The 27,015-nt window shown below is 40.2% G+C and overlaps 6 protein-coding genes across 10 annotated transcripts; 5 read left to right on the forward strand and 1 right to left on the reverse strand.

Annotated features, from left to right (window-relative positions):
* The first annotated feature begins 735 nt into the window (after positions 1-735).
* On the forward strand, positions 736-4,054 carry LOC116247375 (protein ANTAGONIST OF LIKE HETEROCHROMATIN PROTEIN 1). Its single transcript, XM_031619546.2, has 3 exons — positions 736-764; positions 1,083-1,355; positions 2,856-4,054. The coding sequence occupies exons 2-3, from the start codon at positions 1,199-1,201 to the stop codon at positions 3,875-3,877; spliced, it is 1,179 nt and encodes a 392-aa protein (XP_031475406.1). The 5' UTR covers positions 736-764; positions 1,083-1,198; the 3' UTR covers positions 3,878-4,054.
* A 626-nt stretch (positions 4,055-4,680) lies between these two features.
* Positions 4,681-10,482, reverse strand: LOC116247376 (F-box/kelch-repeat protein SKIP30). Of its 4 annotated transcripts, none has more exons than XM_050075921.1 (3): positions 10,347-10,480; positions 6,034-6,134; positions 4,681-5,952 (listed from the first exon to the last, which is right to left on the reverse strand). In XM_050075921.1, the coding sequence occupies exon 3, from the start codon at positions 5,939-5,941 to the stop codon at positions 4,898-4,900; it is 1,044 nt and encodes a 347-aa protein (XP_049931878.1). In that variant the 5' UTR covers positions 5,942-5,952; positions 6,034-6,134; positions 10,347-10,480; the 3' UTR covers positions 4,681-4,897. The 4 variants fall into 4 exon arrangements, with proteins under 4 accessions (XP_049931878.1, XP_031475408.1, XP_031475407.1 ...); XM_031619548.2 differs by having other exon boundaries at positions 6,034-6,155; positions 10,347-10,475; XM_031619547.2 differs by lacking the exon at positions 6,034-6,134 and having other exon boundaries at positions 4,681-5,963; positions 10,347-10,482.
* Positions 10,483-13,595: 3,113 nt separating this feature from the next.
* Positions 13,596-14,786, forward strand: LOC116248500 (non-specific lipid transfer protein GPI-anchored 19-like). Its single transcript, XM_031621329.2, has 3 exons — positions 13,596-14,011; positions 14,117-14,230; positions 14,526-14,786. The coding sequence occupies exons 1-3, from the start codon at positions 13,696-13,698 to the stop codon at positions 14,642-14,644; spliced, it is 549 nt and encodes a 182-aa protein (XP_031477189.1). The 5' UTR covers positions 13,596-13,695; the 3' UTR covers positions 14,645-14,786.
* A 2,955-nt stretch (positions 14,787-17,741) lies between these two features.
* LOC116247314 (non-specific lipid transfer protein GPI-anchored 19-like) lies at positions 17,742-19,102 on the forward strand. Its single transcript, XM_031619423.1, has 3 exons — positions 17,742-18,145; positions 18,322-18,474; positions 18,876-19,102. The coding sequence occupies exons 1-3, from the start codon at positions 17,821-17,823 to the stop codon at positions 18,992-18,994; spliced, it is 597 nt and encodes a 198-aa protein (XP_031475283.1). The 5' UTR covers positions 17,742-17,820; the 3' UTR covers positions 18,995-19,102.
* Positions 19,103-22,305: 3,203 nt separating this feature from the next.
* On the forward strand, positions 22,306-23,691 carry LOC116247313 (non-specific lipid transfer protein GPI-anchored 20-like). The gene is made up of 4 exons (XM_031619422.2): positions 22,306-22,689; positions 22,851-22,877; positions 23,009-23,044; positions 23,213-23,691. The coding sequence occupies exons 1-4, from the start codon at positions 22,350-22,352 to the stop codon at positions 23,425-23,427; spliced, it is 618 nt and encodes a 205-aa protein (XP_031475282.1). The 5' UTR covers positions 22,306-22,349; the 3' UTR covers positions 23,428-23,691.
* A 364-nt stretch (positions 23,692-24,055) lies between these two features.
* Positions 24,056-26,963, forward strand: LOC116247316 (non-specific lipid transfer protein GPI-anchored 25-like). Of its 2 annotated transcripts, XM_031619424.2 has the most exons (3): positions 24,056-24,505; positions 26,045-26,074; positions 26,676-26,963. In XM_031619424.2, the coding sequence occupies exons 1-3, from the start codon at positions 24,121-24,123 to the stop codon at positions 26,843-26,845; spliced, it is 585 nt and encodes a 194-aa protein (XP_031475284.1). In that variant the 5' UTR covers positions 24,056-24,120; the 3' UTR covers positions 26,846-26,963. The 2 variants fall into 2 exon arrangements, with proteins under 2 accessions (XP_031475284.1, XP_031475285.1); XM_031619425.2 differs by lacking the exon at positions 26,045-26,074.
* The last annotated feature ends 52 nt before the right edge of the window (positions 26,964-27,015 follow it).

The following is a 27,015-nucleotide window of genomic DNA, read 5'->3' on the forward strand; positions in this document are numbered from 1 at the left end:
AAACATGTTCAAGCTTTGGGAATTTTAATTGAATATTTTGTGTATTATGTACCTTAATTGAGCATTTGATTCTACTTGCTGGTTCTCAGGAACAAATGCCCAGTTCCTGGCGTTTCAGGAATAGTCGCTCCACTTTAGTATCTTGTCTCATGTTCCAAACCTCAGAATGCTGTGGGCATCCCGCGTTTGGTTCACCATTTGATATGTCAAATATGTGCGTTCCGCTGATGCTAAAGACAATTTAAATGTTTCAGCATTTTTCCGAAACTTCCAAGAATTTCAAGGTATGTGTAATGCCAAGTTCCCCTTCCAAGTATCGCAACCTAGACAAGTACTTGATTTGGTGATCTTACTGAAGCGTATTAAGTTTGCAATCCAGGTCCTTCATTCAAAATAAAGGACATGCAAGCAAGGTTTCGCTAATTTGGTGGAAGCGTCTTGTGTAGATCACCAAATCGATGAGATGGTCACGACATGAGTTCGAAACCTGTGAGAGTTGTCACTTGGCATAAGATTTGAGACAAGTATATTTTCTCGTGTGTAAGCAAGGCTTAAACGTGATCGGTACTGCAGTTTGTGTGCTTTTATGACCTGAACTTCAGCCCAGCTTGGAGCGTGGGCCTAACGGGCGGTAGTTTGGCTACAAATGAAGATGGAGTGGACAAGAGCAGCTGGAGAGAGGAGAAGAGGCTTAGGCAGGATAGGGGTACAGAAGCGGGGGAGAGAGAGGGGGGCGGGGGGTGTCCGGACAAATTTGAAGCGAGGTACTCAGATTATCTCTTTCATGTATTTAATATCAAATACCTTCTTCCCTTCCTCTAATATGATCTTTTGAGGATGTAAAAAGCAAAAATGCGGATTAAGACTTTGGGATAGGTAGGAATATCCCTAGTTTATTAATCCTTAGTTTAGGATCATTGGCACTTGAAGACCAACTGCCTAGATTTTTTCTGCATTAAATATTATTGCCTCTAATAATCTTTTTATGTAAGAAACATACTTTTTCTAAATAGCTCAAATTTCAAACATAAAATATATTGGGCAGACACTGTTCTGATTCTTCTGAACGCTGAGGTCAACAGAGACAACCAAGTCACCAATTTGGGCGTCGAAGCCGAGTGTCTCACCCCTTGCATGTCCCTTTGTCTAAGAAGAAAAGAGTGCCTTCTTGGTGTTTGTCTTCTCTCTCTCTCTCTCGATGCCGCCCATCAAGAAGACGAAGTTCAAGAAGAAGAAGCAGAAGCACAAGAAACCGCAGAAGCCGTCGAAATGCGGAGGCACAGGCGTTACTGCAGAGGTGAAGGCCTCGGAATCCGATTGGTGGGAAGCGTTCTCAGCCAAGATGTCTTCATCGGGTATCCTTTCGTTTTCCTTTTTCTCTTTTTGGGCGGAAGGGTGGGGAGGGGGGTTAATTCCTATACCCATTGTCGGAAATTGTTTGCACTAAACTTCGGAGCTGAAATCTTGGAAAAGCATCCATTAGTAACGATTCAAAGATATCCACATTTTTGGATGGCGATCACGAGCACTTAAAAAACTGCAAGAGTAAAGTTTGTGGGTGTTCAATTTATTTAGTTTATCTTTCAATTGAATTGTGATGCAATCACAGTTGAGTCTCGAAATGGCATTGAGTTTCCTTTTTGAAACGATCTTTCGGGCGTTTAATCTTGAGGGAGCTGCCGTATAGATTTCTGCTTCGATTTAAGTTTGGTTTTTGTTCGAATTACTTAAGGTCGAGTTATACTGGTAAAAGATGTGGATAGAAGAAGTTGGTAGTCGGTTTTATTATGGTAACTTGTAGGCGAAATTAGATCTTATGTGGGAAACTAATTGCGCTTCGAGTTTGGATTGCATTTTGAAGTCCAAAGAGGTAAGAAAATCGGTTGTTAAGGTGAGAAAATTGGTTGTTATTACTGCTTATATGATGAGAAATAGCCAGTATAGTTTAGAATAATTTCAGGCAGTTTCTGAAAAATGCTGCTTCATTGTCTGGTTGTGACCTGCTCTATCAATTCCCTTCATGCTCCCTCTTTCACTGCAAACATCTTTGGCAAGGTTTCTGCTTCACGGGTTAGTGACAGTGGCAGATTTCAGAAATTTTATTTGAAGTTTAACAAGGTTGGTACTTGGTACATAGGCTTTGAACACAAATTGGATGGTAAAAAGAAATCATTGTGGTGATTCAGAATTTGAGATGCTACTTATCCATGTTAGTGTAAGTTTTCTTCTAGCAGAGTTTACTTTAGTTTTTAGCATTAATTGATGTTCTACAAGCTTTGGTAATTGCTGATGGGGGTCTTTGTACAACTTGCAACTCTACCATGCAACGACTGACAGTTGTTGGTAGAAGCAGGGCACCAGCTTATAGACACACCTAGATTTGTCAAATACTTTTCCGTACCCCCTGATACTGCAATTCTTGTCTATTTTGATTCTTCTATTCTTGCCTATATACATGAGTCATGATAATCCTGTTTATTTTTAAGGCAGAGAGAAATATTTGGTGATACCTTAGAAATATTTTTATAGCAATTCCAATTTCTGTAATAATATTACAAGATTATTTTGATATTGTCGCATGATCTTTTTGACAAGATTTATCAGAATTCAGAAACTTCCTTTTTAATATGTGCTTAGGTATTTGTTTTTTCTTCTTGTAGATTTCAATTTTTTTATAATGTTGACAAGATTTATCAGAAGCTTCTTTTTAGTATATTCTTAGGTATATGTTTGTTCTTCTTGTACATTTCAATGTTTTTTATAATTGTTCCTTTATCTTTTTATCAGTGTATATTAGCACATTTCCGCAAATTTTCTGAGCTTGGCAATGAACCTGAGATGACTTCATTTTACAGGGCCAAGGATCTCGGATGAAGAAGAGAAGTTCAAGCATTTTTTCAGAGTGTCGAAGAAGACATTCGAATATATTTGTTCGCTTGTCAGAGAAGACCTGATCTCAAGGCCACCATCAGGCCTCATTAACATTGAAGGCAGGCTTTTAAGTGTTGAGAAACAGGTGGCTATAGCTCTAAGGAGGTTAGCTTCGGGAGAATCCCAGGTCTCTGTGGGAGATGCATTTGGCGTTGGACAATCAACAGTCTCTCAGGTAACGTGGCGGTTCATTGAGTCCATGGAGGGGCGTGCAAAACACCATTTACAGTGGCCTGATGCTGAAACAATTGAGAGGATCAAGGCAGGATTTGAAGCAGCTTTCGGGATGCCAAATTGTTGTGGTGCCATCGATGCAACTCACATCATCATGACCCTTCCTGCAGTTGAAACTTCAGAAGAATGGTGCGACCATGAGAGAAATTACAGTATGTTTCTCCAAGTGGTGGTGGATAACAAGATGAGGTTTCTAGATATTGTGACTGGCTGGCCTGGAAGCATGGCAACCTCTCAGCTTCTCAAATTTTCAGGATTTTACAAGCTCTGCCAGAGCGGCGAACGGCTGAATGGTTCAACCAAACTACTCCCTAATGGAGCACAAATAAGGGAGTACATTGTTGGGAGTGCAGCTTATCCTCTACTTCCGTGGCTTATAACCCCTTATGAGAGGGAGAGCCTATCCACTGCAATGGTGAATTTCAATTCAAAGCACAAGCCTGCAATGCTGCTTGCACAGGGAGGCTTGGCGCAGTTGAAGTGTGGTTGGAGAATTCTTCACAAGGCTATGTGGAGACCAGACAAGCACAAGCTGCCCAGCATAATCTTAGTATGTTGCCTATTGCATAATATCATTATGGACACCGGGGACACATTGCAGCCAGACATTGCCGTCTCCGATCACCATGATCCAGGATACAAACAGCAATATTGCCAGGAAGTCGATACATTAGGGCAATCCATGAGAAATGATCTGTCGCGGTACTTGTGATTAGTATACAAGGTTATAATACAGTGGTGGGGTAAGAGCAGACTCATCTTTCCCGTTCATCAACGTTTTGCTGCTGTGTTGTTCTGGATTGTGAACCATGAGGATTCATCGAATGAAAGTGGTACGATAGGCAAACTCAGTTCCTTTATCTGAAATGCCCGTTCCATATGATAGTTATATTACTCTTAAGCAGAGGCAGAATTGCACATGAAAGAATTTCTTGGTATCTTAAAATATTCGAAAGATGTATGCACATGCACAGACGGCCTTACGTTGCGTGGACACACACAAAACACCGCCGAAGAGTAACAAAATGAACTAAGTTTGGTTTCGGACACGATGATCTGGAGTATTCCAGCAAAAGTCCCAAACGGTGCCACATTGATTGTGACCCTCGTTCGCGGCTGCTCGGTGTAAAGCTCTACCAGTATTATCTCTGCCCAACAACTAGGGGCAGTTCCCCATTTACTTCACCTTCTCGTAAGGCATGCATCCATAGCTTGAGCATCACAAAGTCGACCATCCACTTGGAAGGCAATCGGACCCCTTGGACAAGCTTCCTGAGCTATTCTCAGCCAGACGCAACCACCCCCGACTCCCCAAACCCCACATACAGAGAGAGGATGTTGTGCCAGGAACTAATGTATTGCTTTAAAGAACAAGCGTGCATTTATAGTTTTGAATGCTCTTTAGTGAATAGATGCATTTCATATGCTTGGTAAATTGTAAGATCACGTGAAACCATAAATCAAGCGGATTATGAACTCATCAAACATTGGAACTGTAAAATCAAGCCGCACATAAAATGGAAAAAAAATATCTGAAGTTGATGCCTGTTGCAATTCCCTCAGTCAAAATGGTGATTTGTCCAAATATTTGCCAGTAGTATCTCTCACCTTTGCGGAATACAAACTCTGCAACATACGGGCAAGACATAGCCTCATGATTTAAACCCAAGAAGGAAAAAAGGCAAAAAAAAAAACGGAACAAAAGGAAAAAACCATGAGAGGCCTTCCGCACTCAAATCCTAAGAACTGTACACCCAACTATAGTGCCGTGACACCGTGTCATTGGAGACACTTGCCGCCACGTTGGCCTTTCACTCCTCACGTCAAGGACATCAACATCAGAGAGTAGCTTGATTGGAAGGTTCCATTGCCCTGGTCCATCCACGCCCCCAATTACATACAAGTCATTACCTAGTCCAATTACTGCAAACCCAATTCTGCTCTGGAAATCTGTTGCTGGTGCGACCACCCTCGACCTCTGCTGTTTTACCTGTTGTTTGATCATGCCATGGCTGAACACATACAGCTCCCCACCAACCATTGCCATTGGGCCCTGCAGCCATCCATAGTCCTCCACCGCCCAATAATTCTCAGAGTAGTCAAATACCTGCACTGTTGACAAACCTTTATGCAACACATGAAACTTTTCTGATATCACCACCCCAGTGCAGGCTGAGTTATGGGTGTTTTGAAGATCCGCTATTGGCTCCCATAAATCCTTCTCAGGATCATATCTCTCTGCTCTAGGGATGGATTTTCTGCAATCAGTGAATCCACCAGCAACAATGATCTGCCCATTCAACACACAGCATGCAAACATGGCTCGGGCAACCAACATTCGTGTGCGTGATGTCCATCGCTGAAGAATCGGGTCATAGGACCAAACCTCATTTGTGGGGAAAATCCCATCATGATCCCCAGTCAGTGGATCCACAGCATCGCTGTTGCCACCAAGCACAAACAGCTTTCCACCAACAGAAACAGCACCAAAGTTTGAAAGGTGCTTAATTTTTGATGGCAAAGGTGGAAGTGTCATCCAAACATCCTGGCGGGGGTCATATAATTGCCACAAGTTCTCTGGTTCAAAGGCACTAACGCACAAGAACTCCTCAGCAGCCCCAACCTCAAGCCTAACCTTGAACAACTCGGGACTCTGGATGGCAGTCTTCCATGAACGGCAGACAAGTTGCAGTTGGGGATAGAGGTAGAAGGGGACACGTGCAAGGCAGTGAAGAGCAACAGCGTCAGGGAGACCCTCAATCAGACCAGACATCATGGTAGTTTTACCTACAAACATACTTAAAATCAGAAACAAAAATGATGAGTGAATCCAGTAACATGCAGACACCAGAGAGGACAAAATGATACCGTTTCAGACTCTTAGGCCTAGGCCCTGCTCAGAGAAACTCCATGTGCTATGTGCTCCAGAAAGAAATGTGACGTTATCCAAATGGACGGCATATCATGGGCTATCCCATTGAAAAACTCAGCTATTACGATAATAAGAAGGATAGGGTTCAGCAAAAGAAATGTTGTGCATGTGTATGTGCTAACATGCGCATGTGCACACACATCAGAAGCATACAACCATGGCATGCATAGATCCAGAAAACCACATGGACAAGTTTATGATAGCAGTAAAAAATAGTTCAAGCTTCCAAAGAGATCATAGCATCTCCAATTTGAAAAAAAAAAAAAAAACTACATTGCCATATGTTACTGCAAATGCACTTCTAGAAAGCTAGTCTAAAAGAACTTTCTTTTTTTGTAAGTTATATGTTTCTGCATTGCAGACTTTTCGTTCTAAAACCTTCACTTGAGCAACAATTTCAGCTCTGGAGCACCCCATGTCAGAAAAAGGAAGTTGAACTTCCTAACATTATCAAAAAATGAAAAAAAATCCTAAGTTTGAGGGGAAAAAAACACTTCTCAACCGAGTTTGAAACAACCTACTATCAGTGGGAGGGACTTCTCTAAAATCATCAAAAAGCTAAAACGAAGGATGCTGGCTTAATTTTTTTCAAATGCATCGGTTCAAGTCAGCCGGTCAAGCATTCATGTTACACAGTTTTCAATAGGACAATACCACTGAACTCTTTGAGAAAGTCCCCTGCTTAAGGGGAGGAGGGGGAGGGGGAAGAGGGGAGAGAGAGAGGGAGACCCACCAGGCCAGCTGGAAAAGGAGAAACCTATAAAGCACAGGGATCCTGCAAGTTAACAAGAGGGTTGACGTATTACAAGGACACAACCGTTATTCAGTTCTACTTAGTACTATTCTGATCTGAATGTTTTGTTTGATTGCATGAACATAGACATAGATGGTGCATCAGTTCCATCACTGAACATTTTAGCAAAAGCAACCAGAAAAAGTTCTCTGGCAGGGCCAACCCTTCTACATGAAGTAGAAAGCATCATAACACCAGTAGCTAATCCCTTCACACAGATCCTTAAAAGCAATGTTGTAAAAAGTGTATCGTAAGCCGTATCGTTCTGGCTTTAAGATACGCCGTATCGTTCTGGCTTTAAGATATGCCGTATCGTAACCGTATCGTAAATTTTTTTAATAAATCAGAAAAATAGGAAAAAAAATTCGAAAAATTCATAAAAAATCAGTAAAAAAACAAGAATAATATGTTCTTCATAAAAAACATGTTTTACGGAATGATAGACTTATTATTGCTATAAAGTTACGGTTCATCATTCGTAAACATCAAAATTCATAACAATATCAATCTAGAAAGCACAACAAGTCAACAATTACATAACGTATATCATAATTTCATAACCATAGATTCATAAATCTAAGGTATTAAGGTCCATAAGTCTATGAGATACCACATCAAAAAACAAGTTTTAGTTGTTATGCATTACATCCCAAGATGATAATGAAATTGTGAAAATGTTCGATGTCAATACATATAAAATGAAAGCACTCTTGACTCTCATTCATAATCTTCATCATATTCATTCTCATCCTCATGTCCATCTTCTTCTTCATCTTCATCTTCACGATTTTAAAAAACCCCTTTCCTCCCGATGGGAATCAGCCACCCACGCATAAATCCATGGTTTAATCAATGATTTCATGGCGAAAATCGATGATTTTCCTCCAAGGCAGCGCAATCTCTAGGTTAGAAATGAAGAAAGGGTAGGTTTTTATGAAGAAAACTTGAAAAAGGGGGGTTCGGGCCCCCTTTTTTTGAAATCAGCCCGTATCATGCGATACGGGGGCATGTATCGTACAATAAAAGTACGATACACCCCTATTTACGAATACGGGGGGTGTATCGTATCGTATTTCCTAAACGATACAATACTTATCGTACGATACAGCCCCGTACGTACAACAATCAATTACTAACAATAATGTGAGGTAAAGAGAACAATCAATGTTACAAACTACAGAAGGAGGGAAGCCATAATAGGTAGGGTTTTAGGACACCGGTATGCATGTCTAGAAACTCATCTAGTTGACAAGACAAGAATGACGAAGATGACAGCTGAAAGAGATGCACTTGTTCATTTTCTTTCTCTAATCCCAATCACACTCCACAAAATTTCATCCGCCCAGAACTCCAGATATGTTGGATGCAGGAGGAGAACAATTTTTTGAATGCCCTTCGCATTGATGAACGGATAAGCATGGAACATGATGTCTTCAAGCAATGCTGAATTAGCTGGGCATGTGCCCAAGCCAGATGCCCCCAAGTGGCAGTGTCAACTCTTACGGACTTTTCTAACACTTCCTGATACTGTTCACAGATGCAACCATTCATATCATACAAAGTAACACAGCTCAAGTTCATGGCCATGAACCTGACGGTGAGTTTCCTTTGCAAGACAAGGTCATGTAAAGACGATAAAACACAAATATTTTCAACTCTAGAACCAGAACTATTACAAAACTCATCATCTAAAGGTGATACAGCTTCAGTTTCATTTCCTCTTCTTTCTGCTTTTTCCTCCTTTCATTTTGCTTTCTTTTATTGTGTGCATGCACTCAGTCGATGGAGGAATTATACCTCTAGAATACTTTTGTCTTCAAACGCCTCCAAAATTGTTCTAGTTACTGGCCATAAAACCACTAATTTCACGTTCTTGAAAAATCTACCAAAAATGCATAACTTTGATAATGAGAACAACAATCATAAATCTAAAACCACAGTCCAACTGTGAAAAGGAAAAGGAAGAAAAAGGTATGTCATTCTTCTGATTTCTGTGATCCAGCCCATTTCAAAATCGATCATGATACAACTTGCCACTAATTAGTGTCAAACACAGCTAGTGTAGGCAATTTATAATTTAACAGGTTTAATGCAGAAATACTAGAGAAATCACATAGATATTCTCATCATTCATAAACCTAAACTCATGGCGACAAAAGCTCAATAGCAGTATCTGATTTTCAAACAAAGACCTAATCGGAAACAAAAAAGGAGGAACCTAAATGTAGAAAGGGACGTTAAACATGTAACATGTCACTAGTAGCACTGTGTTTCACACAGATACCTCTTGCAAAGAGACATACACAAAACTCACGTGATCAATGCAGAAGGGAGGAAGAACTTATGTAAGCCACTCTGGGATAACATCATCATCGCCCAAAACAATAACACCAGGCTACTAGATTATAATCAGAACTGTTATTTGGCAGACTATTTTCCATGCCCATGACTGAGAACTACAGATCCATAGGACACTTCAACCATGTATCTCCATGGAACCTTTCAAAAGGTACAAAACCAACTCAAGCAATTCTACACATGGTCTGAAATCATTCAAATGTTTTACAGCAGAAAACTGAGACCATCATGAAGCTGAAATACCGCACGCAAAAAAGCACCGTTATACGACATAACTTTGGAATTGCAAATATCGTATAACGCCTAAATTAGATGTTCAATAGCGAATATCAGAAAACCAATTTCGGCAACATCGCATACCGCAATACTGCTCCCGCAAATCCAAAAAAACGAACAAACACCGCAGAAACCTCAAAATACCATGAGTACCAAAATCCTTATGAATAACAAACTTTTGAGATACCAAGTTTTGCTAGGGCCTAATGAAAGGACGAAAACAAACTGGAGCAATTCTCTCGAGCACGAGATCAATCATTGATCCACGATCTTTAGCCAAACATCAAAAACCATATAAACGCCGAACAGGTCCAAGTACACAAAGCCTCAGAATGACACAATTCGGCATACCAAGCTTCATTAGAGGCTGATATCAGTTCAAATAAGAAAAATGCATGAAACCTACTTGTGAAAACCACGACCAAGTCAGCAAAAAGAAACCTCAAAGCCATTAAAGAATCATAAATGACAGGATTCTGGCACCATGTTTCACTTTAACCTCATATCAAAGTTCAGAACAGCAGAGACCAAAAAGCGACTGGATCAATTCCTCAAAATCAAGGGGTCGCGCTCAAACCATCATAAGCCCAGAATCCCCAAGAAACATTACAAAGAACACCAAATTTGAGGCACAGAGTCAACTTCTAATCAACCAAGAAATGTGAAAGGGGGCATGAGAAGAAAAGGCACATCAAACAGAAAATTTTCAGGTACTCAGACCGCACAAGAACTAAAGGGCACACGCCCAACTTAGGACAACATATCACCCGAATATAACGCAGGGAAATGGAATTTGAGACTGGCGGTGGTTGTAAGCATTACCAGAAAGATGAGACGAGGATCACGAACATTGGATTCTCCTTCCTTGTTTTGGTGGAATCGATCAGACCAAAGATGGGTTTGCACTAGAAAGAGCTAGAGCGTTGTCTTAGGCAGGGAGACAGGCCTAGGCACCGTGCTTTGAACGGCGATATAACGCAAACCCGAGCGAATGAGCGTGGCCATCTTGACGAGTCGGGGCACCGGAGAAGACCGATTCGTACGACGCGACCAATTGCCGAGTCAAGAAGACTGAGCCATTTTCTTCAATGGAGCGTCGGACGCGCGGTCAGCTCTTTTTCCTTTTACATTCATTAGAAATTCGGGTGATAGTTAACAAAGTATCTTGTGTAAAATTATTGTTTTAGAAAAACCTAGCTTTAATATAGAAAAATAACTTTACGTTATTTACTTTGTAAATAGTCAGTTAAATGTATATATATATATATATATATAATATATTAGAAAATAAATTTAAACTTGAAGTGTTTTGTTATATCAACAAAAGTTGAGCACGTCTTTTGCGAATTTTGTAAATAAAAAGATATTTTCCTCGGCAAAAAAGAGACCCAACTCTCGTCAAAATGGGAATAGACTCGGTTGGGTTGACGACACACTGCTTCGTATCGGTGAGACCTGAGTCGGATTTGTTCCTCGCCGGACGCTGGGGTCATTGCGTACTCCCTTTTCTCTCCCGCAAATTAGGGCTACAGACGGAGTGGATTTGATCCGACCCGCCCCAGATCCAGCGGCCCTTTTACGGACAGATCTTCCTTGTCCAAAATCCGAACTGAAGAGAGTAAACGATATCCGAAAGTCAATAAGAACCGATCCGGTATGTCCGTAACCAGATCGCTGCGACCGGGGTAAGGAGGATGGAACACTTTTGGATTTACAAATTACACTTGGAGCAGCCCTATTGTCCAAATCCAAATACTCAAACTATATTGTTGATTTATGTGTGATATTTTTTGACAGATAATAGCAGAATAGCTTGGGAAACGTGTTTTACATTTTCTTTCTTGTGATTTGTTTTTTTTTTCAACTCATTTTTTCATTTCTGGGATTTTGATTTTGGGTTTATAGGCAGCTTACAGTACCCGCACGCTTTTGCATGAGGCCCCAAACCGAATATGCAAGTATAGAAAAATAAGCAATTATTACTTTATTAAAAATTTTAAAATAACCTTTTGATAAATTTTTAGATAATTATCACATAATATTTTTTTTTCTGAGATTATGACAGAGGTATAAGAGTATGACCTTGAATGTTGTTTTATGCGGCGGTTTCCTCTTAAGTGTATATTAAAAAAACATATAAAGTTTTCTTTTTTCAAAAAGTAAATGTCAAATATTGCATTAATTTTTAAGAAATCACTTCCTATATAATGTTTTTGTGACTATAAATTAATAAAGTCTCGTAAGTCAAAAGACAAAATCTGAACCCTTAAATTGTTGTTAAAATTGTTTTATGCAGAACGTCCTAATATGTTTATAATAAATTGTTGTTAAAATTGTTTTAAGCAGAACGTCCTAATATGTTTATAAACATTAGTTTAATATAAAACATGATTTAATTTGAATTGCTTTTGTGAAAATTATTGGCTTTTTTACTATGAAAACTTCCATGTTCCAAAATCCATAGTTTTTTTTGTTATTAATTAGTAATCAACTTTAAAAGGTCTGAACAATGTGGTTTGAGGTAAACCAGGTTCCTCATTTCAATTGGAATTTGGCCGAGCTTTTCTTTTTCCATTTTATTCCATGCATGAGTTTGAACATCGACTCAAGCTCAAGCTCAACTTGATTAAGACGTGACAAACTCGTTTGAATATATGTACTATTGCTTTACCAGAAATCAAGCTCGACTCGATTAAGACTGAACTTGATTCTCAATTATGATGAAAATACCCCTATTCACAGGAAAAAAATAAATCTTTTTTTTTTGTGAAGACACAAATGAAAATTGAAAAAAAGTAAAGAGTCTGTAAAGGACATTTCTTATTAAAAAATTACTAAAATATCTCCATGCCCTTATTGCGTATATGAGTTGCGTGCGCCAATCTACCATTTGGTAAGCCCATGATGTGTCCGCGTCAGGTAAAGAAAAAGAAAAAGGAGACCAATCATTGCAACCAACACATCACCAAACAAAAGCATTCTGACTTCTCATGCAATCAAATCGGTTTATTATATCTAACAAAAATAACATTCAGTTGGTTGGTACCACCATGAACTAATCAAATTATTGGGTTTTCCAAATTTCACCTGTTTCCTCCTGTCCCACACAATTTTTACTTTTTTAACTATTCGGCATCCAACAGTTTGAATATGTATATATATAGTTTTCAATGCGAATCAGATCCAGTATGAGGTTTTTTTTTACTGTATTGGTGGTCAATTCCCTGAGGGATCACAGTTGCTTCCTTTCTATGCGAATTAAAGGATGGGATTTTGATCCAATTGGTCAAACGTAGTGGGTACCGACTAGTGTGTGTGTGTGTGTGCGCGCGCTTGACCCAAGGAGCCGCAACTTTCTTATGCATGGAATAAGGAAAAGAAACTTACAAAAGCATGGTTGATTTTCAAAGGAATAACAGTAATATGTTCATGTTTATCTTTTTTTAACATTAGCCATAAAAAAAAATATTAAGAATTTAAAGGACAAGAAAACAAATTTTCAGTACAAAGAAACATTTTTAGGAGCTTTTTTTTTCTTGTGAAAAACCTAAAAGATACATAAAGGTTCTCATTTTCATAAATGTGAGTCCCAAATTTGCCGTCAACTTTCCGGCTAAGGGGACCCAAGTTAAAAATAAGCTTTAATTATGGAAGGGTGTTCTCTCTCTCTCTCTTTTTTTTCTCCAGTTAGTCATTTCAACTGGAACTAACTTTTAGCTTTAATTATGTACGAAATTGGTAGAAGTAGACGTTTTTGAGAAGATGACATCTAGAGAACAACTTTTCTGAAAAGTATAACTGAAGATGGGTCTTTAGATGAATATGTCCTAGAAAAGCACAAATCAGTGTTTACCCATATATTTTTATATAAACACAAGATAACTACACCATATTAAGTTATTGGCTTGTCCTATAACGACATTAAAATAATTGCATCTGACCATAAAACTGAGTTAGTTAAAGAAAAAACTCACAAAAGTAGGCACGGTTGTTGATCCATAAAACCCAACTGTCCCTCACTCTTCTTTCACGTCTCTTCTTCTTCTTATTCTTCCCGACCCTATAAATTTCCTACCATCCCATTCCTCTCCAAGACCACACAACCCAGTCAATCACCTCCCTACATCTTCCGGCGATATACCAACTTTCCGGCGACCAGCGACTGGGACCAATGGCTGCCAAATTGTCTCTGGTCTTGGTGATTGCCTGCACCCTGTATGTGCATGCATTTGCTCAATCCGGTTGCACGGCCACAATCGTCAGCCAGCTTGCTCCGTGCTTGAGCTACATAACCGGGAACTCGTCCACGCCCGGTTCCTCATGCTGCAGTGGGCTCGACAACGTGGTCAAGACCCAGCCCCAGTGTCTGTGCCAAGTCATTGGACCCAACGCTGGGTCCTCGATTGGGATCACGGTGAACCAGACGCAGGCAATGGCACTCCCTGCTGCTTGCAACGTTAAGACGCCTTCACCTACCCTATGCAGCTGTAAGTACCCCGCCGGCGCCGGAGCCCCTTCAATATGTTACCGACCCTTCACCTTCAACTGGGGAGAAAACGGCCTCTAACTTTTCTCTTTCCCTCTCTTCGCAGCTATCAGTGGCGGCTCGCCCACTGCTTCTCCTTCCACTCCAACTACTGCACCACCAAGCTCGGTCCTCCCATCCCCGCCATCTGCTGCGAACAGTCCACCAGCCACAACAACAGGTAATCATTAATCAACAGGTCCTGACCCACTTGGCTGTGGGTTCATATAAAGCTAGACCCAGTTGATCGAGACCACTTCACCCTGGGTCTAAGATCAGGCCCTGACCCACTTGGGTCTGGGTTCATATAAAGCTAGACCCAGTTGATCAAGATCAGTTTACCCTGGGTCTAAGATCACTTGGGTCTGGGTTCATAAAAAGCTTGAACCCAGTTGAAGACCCTAAAATTAAACGAGCTACATATGTTGATTTTTTATGGTCTGAATATATAGATTCTTTACTGGTTGGTATTGCAGGAACATCTCCATCGGTTACTCCTCCAACCAATGGAGGCCCCATGAACTCCGCCCCTTCACTCATGGCACTCGCTATCGTCTTCCTCATTTCATGTGCTTCTTCTGCTGGGTCCTTCTAGATTGGAGCTTCCTTTTATCGATTTGCATGTTCCATTTTTCATGGAGAGAGCTAGGGATATGGATCTCTGAGACCATCTGATTTTCTGGGCATTGTATTATTCTTATCCTTATTATTAATAAGACGGCGTGTGGTTTATGGTACTTGGTGAAATCTCTCTCTCTCTCTCTCTTGCGCGTTTGCTTGCCGTGTGATCCACTGAGGCCAGGCAAACAGACCAGCAGTTTACTTAGGCTCCTAATAAATATTACAGAACAAAAATATGGGAAAAGAAACTGAAATCTTTTTATGCATGATTGATGGGCGAGATTATTCTTCACTTTGAATGTTTCGTCCCTTCCAAACAGGAAAGAATTATTCTCCCTTCACCCATAAAAAGTTTGTCATGTATCGTTTAGCGGACAAAAATGAGAACAAAATTATTTGAGAACAATCGAGAAAAGATTGCGGTGTTAGCGCGATAAGTCGTGGTAACGGGCATCCAGATTGACTTATCTGACAATTAATGCTGCCGCCATAAACTCCTCCTGGAAAATTATGCTACATTTAAAGAAAAAAAGAAAAGAAAATAATGGTACTTTTACAAAAATTGAAAAACACACTCCCCATCTGGATTTTTTTGAAAATTTCAAGAAATCAATGATATTTTTTGGAATAAGAACACTTATTAGTGTACGTTTAAGATTTGTAAAAAAATAAAATAAAATATGATTAAGAAAATATAGGCTTGCCCTCCTTGGATTTTTTCTTTTTCTTTTTTGCTTTTTTTTTTGGCTCGATTCGAATTGAATGGCGGCGACCGTTGAAAATTAGTCTGGCACGGCACAGAAAAGGAGCAAAACCCCCTGAAAAATAATATAGGGTTTGTCTCATTCTAACATTAATAAGGAAAAGGAAACAAAAAGTAGATTTTAAAGATCTATCTTCAAAAGCTAAAAAAGACCTCAAGTTACTTACCCCCTTTGCAGTAGATGGGGATGCCATGACTTTTCAAACTTAAATATTCTTCGACTGAGCTTGAGTCATAGTGTGTTTAGATTTTTTTGGTATCTGAACAGTTTACATACGTAAATTCAAGGTGTTGACGGGGGGTTGTTCATTGCCTTGATAAGTAATATGAAAGCATAATCTTGAGTAGGTTGGCTTGTCCTACCTCCAACCTCTTGTTTGAATCTTCCCTCACCATTTTCATCCTCTTTTCTTCTTTTCACATTTTTATTTTTTCAACTTTCTACTTGCTCCTCAGTTTTTCCTGATCTTCCTTCTTCTTTTCCACACTCGAATTGCATCTTCAATTGCACCTGTGGTCTCTTTGTTTCTTCTGATCAAGGCTTCTGCAACTTTTGTTGGGTTTGTCTCCACTTCATCTATCAGTGTCCTTGCTCTTTCGAATAAATGATGGCAATCAATCTGAACGCAATTGGAGACCAAGACCTTTGAATGCAGAAAAGCTGCAGTGTACAATTTTAATTCTTCTGAATTGCTGTTCTCGATTTTTAAAGTTGGCGAAGCCCATGAAGAAAGCAGTGTTAAATCTAGAAGGGATCTCTGCTGCAGAATTAAATGACAGTTAAAGTTTTACCTCTCAAGAAACTGTTTGTCTATCTCAAGATAAGTTTCACTTGCACTATCACTAGTTTCCTTGCAATAGTGTCAGATTCTTGGGAAGTGTTTGACGATATGGCTGTGAGAGATGCGCTCTTGAATTCTACTGAAATAATTGGTTGATCTGCATTGATGCTCCGAACATAGGAATCATGCTTTTGTTTGAGAAATTAAAGAGAAGGTGGTTAAGCTAACAGTGCCAGCTTTGATTTGTCTGGCCTTCTGCTTTTGCCTACAACATCAATTATAAGTTGAGGAAGTTCAAGAGTTCAATTTGCAGCATCTACAATGAATATTCATTAGCATATTATCAAATTCTTTCAAACTTTTCCAGTTGATAGGCTGCAATTTCAAGATATGCATGCTAATGCCTGGGTATCGAACTATTGATCTTCAACTCAGAGGTCTTTAAGTCAGAGTCACTAACCAGGAGGGGAACTTAGCTCCCGGTGTGACAGCGCCCTTTCACTCATTGGTCTTCCTCTATCTCTGGAAGCATAATTAGAAAAAAGATGCGAATCCCCACTTACCTGGTGCATCTGGTTCTCGTCTCCTTAAAAGACGAGGATATCCTCCAAGTGCAGTTGAGATGGGGATCAATTTCCATTTATAAAACGTTGCCAACATAGATTTGTTGAGCATCTTTGTTAGTTAAGCTCCCACAATTATTGAAAAGAAAAACAGGAGAACACAGTTGAAATTTTGTTACCAACAACCACCAAATCTAAGATTTGTTTAAGCAAGCAACAGCTAAATGTAACAGAGCATATAGACTTTTATGCAGTCATATATGGGTCAACATCTGTCAATCAAGATAATGGTAATTAGTATATTACCACATCAATCATGCAATAGGAAGCAGACGCATCATATTCAGGATGGAGGTTCTGCAATTCTTGGCTGTACAGCTTGTGATCCCATGTAGATCCAACTCTTCGTATACTTGATTTGAAGATTAAGACCAGTGTCCTCCTGATCCAGTTCTTTATGTGTTGATCTGTATCTCATCCTCTTGGATCCAATCTGGAGATGTCAAGGTTCCAGATGCACGATTTTGAACCAATTGGTCCAAAACTTATTGTGGATCCAATTTTGAACTTCTGGTTGTTTGGTGGGACATTGACCAAATGAGCCACCGGTCTCCCATGGAAAAATGAAGCAACAATTTGGCACCATGCATGAAAAATAATTTGGCCTATGGTAACGGACAGCAATTTATCAGATAGAAAGAAACTATGGTTTGGCTCATAATTTTATAAAGGTACAAGATAACTAAACCTTGATAAAGTATTGAATTATTGACTGGTGCCCATAAATAAATCCAATGATCATATGGGGTTAGTTAAAGAAAAACATAAGCAAGTGGGCATGGTTGTTGACCCACAAACACCACTTGATTAGTACTATCAACCCTAAAATTCATATCTCAGATGTGGCCTCACCCTATAAATCCCCCCCTCCCCTCCTGTCCATGGCCACAACCCAGTCAAGCATCTCTCTATACCTTTCGGCCACCGGAAAACCAATACCAACTTTCCGGCGACCGACAATTCGACGTATCCTTTTGTCGTAATGGCTACCAAGTTGGGTTTGGTCTTGGTCATTGCCTGCACATTGTATGTGCATGCATTTGCTCAATCGAGTCAATCCGGCTGCACTGCCACCATTGCCAGCCAGCTTGCATCGTGCATGGGCTACATAACTGGAAGCTCGGCGACACCCGCGACATCCTGCTGTTCTGGGCTCGACAATGTGGTCAAGTCGCAGCCCCAGTGCCTGTGCCAAGTCGTCGGACCCAATGCTGGGTCCTCGCTAGGGGTCACCGTGAATCAGACCCTGGCGCTGGCACTGCCTGGTGCTTGCAATGTGAAGACGCCTTCACCCACCTTGTGCAGCGGTATGTAGCAGCCCCGCCCTTCATCACACGATCGATTTAAGTTCTCGTAAAGACCATGGCAGTCCTCTTTATAGAGGCAATTTTTTTTTAGAAAACACTCATTTTTTGAGGTTCTCAATATTAAAAACTTTGAGAAACTTGCTAGTAATTATTTTTTACCGCTCTTTTTTGTGCAGCTATAAATGGCGCACCCACTGCCTCGCCTTCTACTCCAACTCAAACACCACCAAGCACCGTCCAGCCATCACAGCAGTCAACTCAAACACCACCAAGCACCGTCCAGCCATCACAGCAGTCTGTTCCAAGCAGCCCTCCGGAAAAGCCAGCAGGTAATTAAGGATTTATTTGATAAATGAAACACAATTCATGAATGTGACCCAAAGATTGTGATGAAACACTTTAAAAAGTGTTTTATTATGAATGTGCTTTATTTTTTTATTAAATTAATAGAACAGTTACAAACTGTTTTATTTACCAAACTAATTAGATCTAAGGGCGTCAAGAGTCTCAAAGCACTGATCTAAGAAATTGTCACTTACCTTTGAAGATTAATGGACTTATATAATATCTCGGGCTAGCTGTAAATAGGTCAAACATGTCGTTTTTTTCAGTGGCACCTACATCTGAATTGGATTTGACCCTCATGTAGTGATCATATCTTCGTTCTTCAATATTTCTAACTGGTGGAGAAGAACTTGAATATGCATACTTCCTTCTGACGTTACTGCAGGCACACCATCCTCGGTTACTCCTTCGACCAACGGAGGCCCCGCGAACTCTGTGCCTTCTCTGGTGCCCCTCGCCCTCATCTTCTTCGTTTCCTGTGTTTCTGCCGCTTGGTCCTTCTGAAATGGCCGCTAGGAGACGTTGTTTCGATCGATTCTTTGTATATTTTGTTTGGTGTTATTGCTTGTGGGCTTTGTGATCATGTGATCGTTGGAGATTGTATCCTTCTTACCCTCATTAATAATTATTTCTTGGGGTTAAATATTCTCTCTCTCTCTCTCTCTTTCTATATATATATATATATATATATGCGCACAACACCTCTTCTTTCAACGAACGTCTACGTATATTATACACACGCCCTTGACAAGGCAGCCTACTCCAAAGAGGGTCTGTGTTATTAAATTCATGGCCGCTTGAGGAGGAGATTATGACTTCGTTTCGAATGCCGAGCTTTGATTTTTTTTATTTTTAACGGGCCGGGCCGGGCCGACCCGATGCCCAGCGTTAACGTCAAAGGAAAAATAAAAAATCATTGTTCAAATATGAAAAGAGATTTACTTGATCCAACATTGGGAATAAAAAGGACCTTAAACTGGCAGAGCCGTAGAGCCCGATATACAAGTCTTGCCCAACCAAAGGGATAGGCATTACTTATCTTAGCTTTACTGGAGAAGCCTTAGAACATTTTATGTCCTTTCTTCCTGGGGATGTGAATGGGTTGCTAAGATTCTATTATCAAAATGAAACAAGATCTGTTCAATTAGATCCACTAGTACTGGATAAAGCGAAGATATTCTGAATAATACTCGAACTTGAATTTGAATTTGAGTTCATCAGATAAAAATCTTACCCGACTCAAAAATAAAATTCGGATCTTAGCCCTGTCAAGAGTCTGGGTCAGAATCTGGATCTGAAACTGAATCTGGCTTCAATTAAAGAAGAATATTCGACTAATATATACGGTACTCGACTCCAAACTTTGCATCCCTATCCCTCACTTCAAGAATTTAAGTATGTTTAGTTCAAGTTGTTAGATGGAATCGAAGTTTTCCATAGTTGTGCTTAATTTATTAGAAAACTATTGTCAAAATTTTGGGATGCAAAGTGGAAAAGACTGTGATTGAGATTGTGGAAATCAGTTTTCCAATCAAATCATCTTTTCAAAAAGGACTAAAAGATCAGCCGATCCAGATTGAACTAAAATATTTTTTATCTAAAAAAAATTAAAGTCGAATTTCAAAGAAGAAAAATATAGATATGACCATATCTTAAGAAAAATCAAAAGACTAGACAAAATTTTGAATATAATACATAAAAACATTGTTTGTAGGGGTACAATAAACCAATTGACAAAGATAAAAATAATTACCAAATAATAATTTAAATATCAAATGGTGGTGATTTAATTAAATATGAAAATCCAGCTGAGCCAATTCTGATATGCCTACACTGATCAAATTTAGCAAGGGTTTTGATAGGGACATGGTCCAAGTTTATCTGATTGAGGGAGATGTTCTTCTCTACTGCTCAAAATGAGGCCTGATGGCCCCTCGTTCCCCATGTCTTTGAGTCTTGAGATGCATCGACATTATTAGAGATAGAAATGGTGCACCCTGGCCTGACCAGCTATGCTATGCCACTCGAGGCAAATTGATCCAAAATTATCATAAACACTAATTACCGTGTACATGGAACTCCTCTTTTTTTTCTTCTCATCACTTTTTCTTCTAATAAATTTTTACTTTAAAAAGAACGTTGAAAGGAAATTCTAAAACACATACTGATTTTAAGCTAATAAAAGGCCCAAGGGTCATAAGCTGGGATTATAATGAGATGATTCAAATCATTTTATTTTTCATCTCCGATAGTTTTCACGGCTCTCTTTAAAGATTGCCAACAGTTATATGTTGAACTATATATGTTCAACTCTCCTTAATAATATTGAAAAAGCTACGTGTATCTTTAATCTGTTACTATCATCAAATGTTTAGGTGCACTGCGGAAATTTTTTCCCAAAATAAAATAAGAACTTCTCTTGGGTTGTTCACTTGACCACTGATTCGTCCATGTGGTTGGGCAAAAACACAACCACCATGAGCTGCAACGAGATCTGGGGGGTTGAACAAAACTACTTTATTTAGTTTATTTTCTCACTCATTTCCACCAACTTCAACCCTAAACAACTTCCAATCTCTTGCTTTCCCATCTCGTACTTTTCTAATAAGGAAATTAAACTTCTTTGAAAGTAGGCCAAGTTCATTAACGACCAACGACCATGTAAACATCTTCATTTCTCTTGCCACCTCGCTTATCAAATTATTTCTGCTTTAAGGAACTTAAAAAAGAAAAGGTTAGAAACCATATTATTTCGAATATCAATATTTTCACAAAATTTCTTGTAACGAAAATTTTTACTTTACTCGAAAGAAAAGCAAGTGCAGTTTCAAACAAAAAATTATGCATAAAGAATAGTTGTTATATATATATATATATATATATATATATATATATATATATATATATATATATATCAAAATGTTTTCTTTACAATGATAATATTTAATATGATAAGTTACCCAAATTTAAGAGTGAGTGAATGGTAATTCTGGTAATCGGAAAACATCTATAGTCCACTCATGAGAGTTGTTTGATCTATTCTGGTAGACGGTTGAAAGAAAAACAACGACAAAAAGGCATGAACTAATAATAGATGAAGAAAATGTCCATTACATTTTTCTCTTTGATTTTCTTTCATCCATCAATATGATAAATTTGATGATGATTGTGAATGCTTTGAGTTATTTTGGATTGCTAGAGTTACCATTCATTTTCCTAAGTTTAATAAGCAAATCAAAATTAACTTAATGACATTTTAAAACTCTAACAACTGCCACCTGCACTTCATGACATAGATATTTTAGCTGCATTCTTACAGGTAAAGCTGTGAAACAACAGCTTAAAAAAACGAGTTTGTAATTAAATAGCAAAAGTTTCCTCTTTGATTTGCATGGCAAAAATATTTGGTTAGAGTAGGTTTCTGGCTCTCTCTCTATGCAAGTGTGCCATAGTTTTGTTTTAAGTTCGACACTTCCCTTTCTTCCGGCGACGCAGTTAAGTCTTTTCAGAAAGTGATTTCTTATGCATTTATAGGTTAGGCGAGTTTGATCTTGCACCAGACCCTAAAAGCGGGGATCCTATCAAATCATAGGGGGTTTTCGTCCAAGATAAGCAATGGGCAATCTCGTCAATTTAAGAGTATGGAGTATCGATATCATAACATCACCAACTACGACCGTGACCAGAGAAGTTTATATATATATCGTTTAGCTTTAGTTATAGTACTGGTAGTTGTTGAACTCCACAATCTACCAAGTATCCAACCTCCTCTATATAAACAACCACAACATTCACCACTAAGCCATCAACTAATCGGTACCAGTTCTCTGGAAGTCGGATCAGAGTTTAGGCCACAGAGATGGAGATGATGAGCAGGCTGATCACGCTCCTGATCTTATCGATGGCGGTTTTTCCGGCAGTGTTCTCGCCGGTCTCCGCGCAGATGGTGACGCCCTGTACCATGAGCATGGTCAATGGGTTCACTCCCTGCCTGAGCTATGTCACCGGAGTCGGCGCTAGTGGCCGGTCGCCGTCCAGTGACTGCTGTGCAGCACTTAGCTCCATGGTCAGCAGCTCATCTGGGTGCCTCTGCCTCATCATGTCGGCCAACCCTCCTCTCCAGGCCCCCATCAACCAGGCCTTGGCCGTCGCTCTCCCCCAGGCCTGCGGCATGCCATCCTCAGCCGTCCAATGCCAAGGTAATTACTCCAACAACCAACCCACTCTAGAGTCCAGACAAACGAAATCAGCCGGGCGCCGAATGTTGCGGGATGTTAAATAATTGTAAAATCTTCTCTTTAAAACTTTTTAGAGAGAGAGAGACGTCCACTAACAAATTTTTTTTTTTTTCATTATGCAGATAATTCGTCAGCCCTTTCCCCACCAGGTAAAATAAAATTACAGCTTACATTTCACATGGATTTGGATTTGAAGAATGATAACAAGTAATAATAACGTTGAAGTTTTAAATTATAATGCGCAACTAGTTTACATTTTTCACTTTGTTTTCTTTTACAGCCTCCGGCATTCCCGGGACAGCAAATCCTCCATCAAGTAAGTAGCATTCAATGAGATCTTGACCCTTGAATCTCCATCTAACGACCAAGATTCTCTATATGAATTAGAAATGAACCCTGACCATCGATTAGATTATAAACACGATTAATGTTGGACTTCAGAGTTTGAACTCAGAGAATACGATCATGGTTCTTTCTCTTGCAGCCGGGCCACCAGTGACAACTACAGATGCGAGCGCACCGGGTGCGGCAGCGGCGCCGCCGGCTCCCGTTCAGGTGGTTCCGCCACCGGTATTGCCGACACCTACAACCGTGGGAACTGGTTCTCCAAGAACAATACCAAACTCTGCGCAAAAGATCCATGGCTGCTCCGTCTTGTTCATGCTTGCCTCGCTAGTGCTGGGAAGCTGCATGCTTTAGATCAAGCCCAGTTGCTTTCTTGCTGTGACTTATATCACGTTGCTTGTGTGCTTCGGCCGGGATCGGTCACTCAAATAGACACTCGTGTCATGCCGACGACTGCACGAAAGTGGCCGTGTCCATGTGATTATGTGGTTTTTTAGTACGCATTAATGGGCGAGATGACTATGTATTATTAATTATTGTGTGGAGTTTGAGGGTTTTGTAAAGACTGTTCCGAATTTAAATTTTCGTATTTTATGATCCAAATCCATTATTGTAGCATTAAGATTTTAACATTCTTCAGAACTGGATCCATGCCGCAGCGTATGATTAGTGGATATGGATATGGACAATGATAAGGAGGTCACGATAGAAATTCCTCTCGAAAGGCAACAAAAGGGAAAAAAGAATCATAATGGATCTTTTTCACTGTGCTGGATCGAGGGTCGGTGGGTCTCACTATAGTGCGACCACAAGCTGAACCTCAGATTTCCTGAAATGCCCCTTTGGAGGGTCGGATCGAATATCAGCACCGGATCTGCTATGCGCTGCCTCACCCGAATTCGCGTCTCACCGACTCATCTACCCGCTCTCTCGCGAATCGGTGTCCCAAGAGGAACAGATCTATATAAAACTCGAGGACCCGTACCATCTCTCTGTCTGTCTCTCTCTCTCTCTCTCTGACGGCGGCCTTCCTCCGTCACCTGCAATATGTTGCCATTGCCTCGAGCTTTGGGCGTTCTTGCAGTAATGCCGTTAATTTTGGCGGCGATCACGGAGCCGCAGGTCGTTCGGGCCGCGGAGGCGCCGTCGAGCGACTGCGCCGAGACGCTGGTGGCTTTCTCGCCGTGCCTGCCGTTCGTGTCGTCCTCCCCGAACAACCTGACGTCCTCTCCACCTCCCGGCTGCTGCAAGCCCGTGAATGACGCCTTCCGGACGGACGCCGCCTGCCTCTGCCATCTCGTCTTCAACCGTTCGCTCCTCGGCTTCCCCCTCAACGTCACGCGGCTCGTCGCCCTCTCCTCCCTCTGCCGCTCGTCTCCCGGCGACAATCGAGACGACGATTCGTCGTCGCTCTCCCGCCTCTGCTTCTTCCGTCAGTCTCCCTTTCTCTCCTGGTTTCCTTTCCTGTTTCTTGAATTGAATTCGGTTAATGGATCGGGTCAGTATCAGGTGCTCGACCAGATCCAAACGATAAAAGCAAAGGCGTGGACGGGTAATTGGAGACTGACAGTCCTGACCTCGGCTCAGGGTCTGCCGGAGGCCCGGCCTGACCTCTTTTCCGGTCTCTGTCGGACTCCAGGGGCCCACTACGAAATATTATTCATGAATATCGTAATTTTTCATATGAGGACCCCCACGATTAGCAATTATATTTGCATCTCTTCATTTAAAATTCCACGTATGTGTATACTTTATTTGTTTATTTATTTATTCATTTGTATTTGTTTAATTTTATACATATAAAACATTTGAATCTGTTCTGTTCACTTAAATTTCTGACTTTGTCGTTGGGCCTATGCCACCTTATTAATTTATTACAGAGCCCGGCGCTTGTGTAATTATACAAAAAAATTATTCCTAACTGTGCTTGTGAAATTAAATATTTATTTTCTGAAAGAAATTCAGCCCTACGCATCTGTTGTCTGTGTTTACGATAGGAGCCCGCCTGTGTTTACGATAGGATTTCCAAAAGCCCCAAAAACATTGTCTCCTTAAAGCTTTTGAATATTTTATGGTTTTGGAATCTTTTTTACCCATGCAAACGATATGATTTCGACAGTTTGCAACTTTGGGCCCATGAAAATTGCGGAATTGGTTGCAAGCGGCCAAAATTTTGAAAGTGCAACTTTCTGATCTATAAGCGCTGTCATTGTCAACATGAGAAAAGGTGTCTTGAGATAGTCAGTCTCAATTATTTTTAGACTAAAATCAAGACATTTGGAAGCGTGACTGTTTTGAGAGTATCCAAGTGTGTGGATTCGGTCTCACAAATATTGTCGAGGCACTTTATATCTTAAAAGTTATCGAGTGGATCTTATTTCAAATAATTTCAACTTTATTATTGCAACACCCCTAAAGATGCCATAAGAATTTCAGAATACCAAGGCGTCTCGATTTAGATGATCAGCCAGACTTAGAGTCAGAGAGACCATCGCCATCTCACGACAATTGACAACCTGATAACACGATCCGAGCAGGCCCTCCGAGTCCAATTTCATCCTCATCCCACACTGGCTAGTTGGTCTTTAAGCCTGGGCCCTGGGGTCAATTTTAGCTTGGCCTGGCTGCAATGTGCAATCCAAGCCCAGCCGCCATGTATGCGGGGTGAAATTAGATGTTTCATAAACTTTCAGCTAAAAGGCGTGAACAGTTACTTTTTTCTTTCAGTAAGTGTCCCTGTCAATCTTGGATTTGTGACCATAGTTTCCCAAGACGTCCTGACGTTTTCTGACAAATTAAGGTTGATCGGCAAGACGGTTTAGAAATTTCAGCATCTCTATATCTTGGTAAATTACAATTAATTGGCTTAAGAAAAAATGGTGCCAAACTAGTGACCAAGTTTTTCTTTCCACGAGTTTTTTCCCTAGTTACATCTTTATTTAAATTAAATGTGATCTTTTCATGCTTGCAGGATCTGGGGCATTGCCACCATTCCACTCAGGTACCTTATTGATTTTTTATTTTAGATATATATATATATATATATATATATATATACATCTCGAAAGTTCAATTATCAAAAAATATAAGATGTGGTTGCCGCGAACTTTTTGACAAACAAACTCAACACATTGCACCTCAAATGTGTGTGCCTGCAAGTATGCTGCACAAAAACGAGCATATGTGACTATGCACCGGGCAAAGTTTTCAGTAGACTTCATAATTTCAGATTCACTTCGTGACATTTTTTGGCGTGACATATTTCGGGTGGTGAAAATTTTAAAATTTTACTGGAGAGTTGGTTTTTTGAAATCCATGTAGAAGCATGATCACTGTAGGTGTGCAAATTGGTCAGATTCCGCCGTCCCTCCGACCCTAATTTGTCATTTGTTCACAAATGCAGATTCTTAAGTAAGATATAGTTGCATTTGGCGTTATGCATTGAGAATTTCTTTTGGTTCTGCGATTGAGCTCTCAGCTAATTCTCTTGTTTACCTCTTTCATATGCGAGATCTTTGGCTTCTATCTATACGGGTTGGGTGAATTGTTGTAAATCCGTCTCCTCTTTTTTCGACCTTACAGCCTTTTCTTTCCCTTGACAGGATCTGCGTCCTCCTTTGCACATCAGAATGAAGCACCCGCCCCTGCAATGGCACCGGAAACTGCCGGATTATCACTGGCACCATCAGCTACCAGCAACCATCACCGCCAGATCCTCCCCGGGGCTCTCATTGTTCTTGTTATGAACTTCTGCTTCTCCTTTGCATCTTGAATGCTTCCCTTCTCTTGTTTTCATCGAACTTCCAGAATGAGCCAGAGCATGTATGAATGAATTGAATATATCCTTGCATTCAAGGAAATAACAAAGCGCCCCTATGAGTTTTGCATTCCTTAGGGGAGTAGGTTCAAACTCAAACCAGATGCCCAAGTCTGTGAGAGATT

This window comes from Nymphaea colorata, chromosome 2, assembly GCF_008831285.2.
Source record: "Nymphaea colorata isolate Beijing-Zhang1983 chromosome 2, ASM883128v2, whole genome shotgun sequence".
NCBI lineage: Eukaryota > Viridiplantae > Streptophyta > Magnoliopsida > Nymphaeales > Nymphaeaceae > Nymphaea > Nymphaea colorata.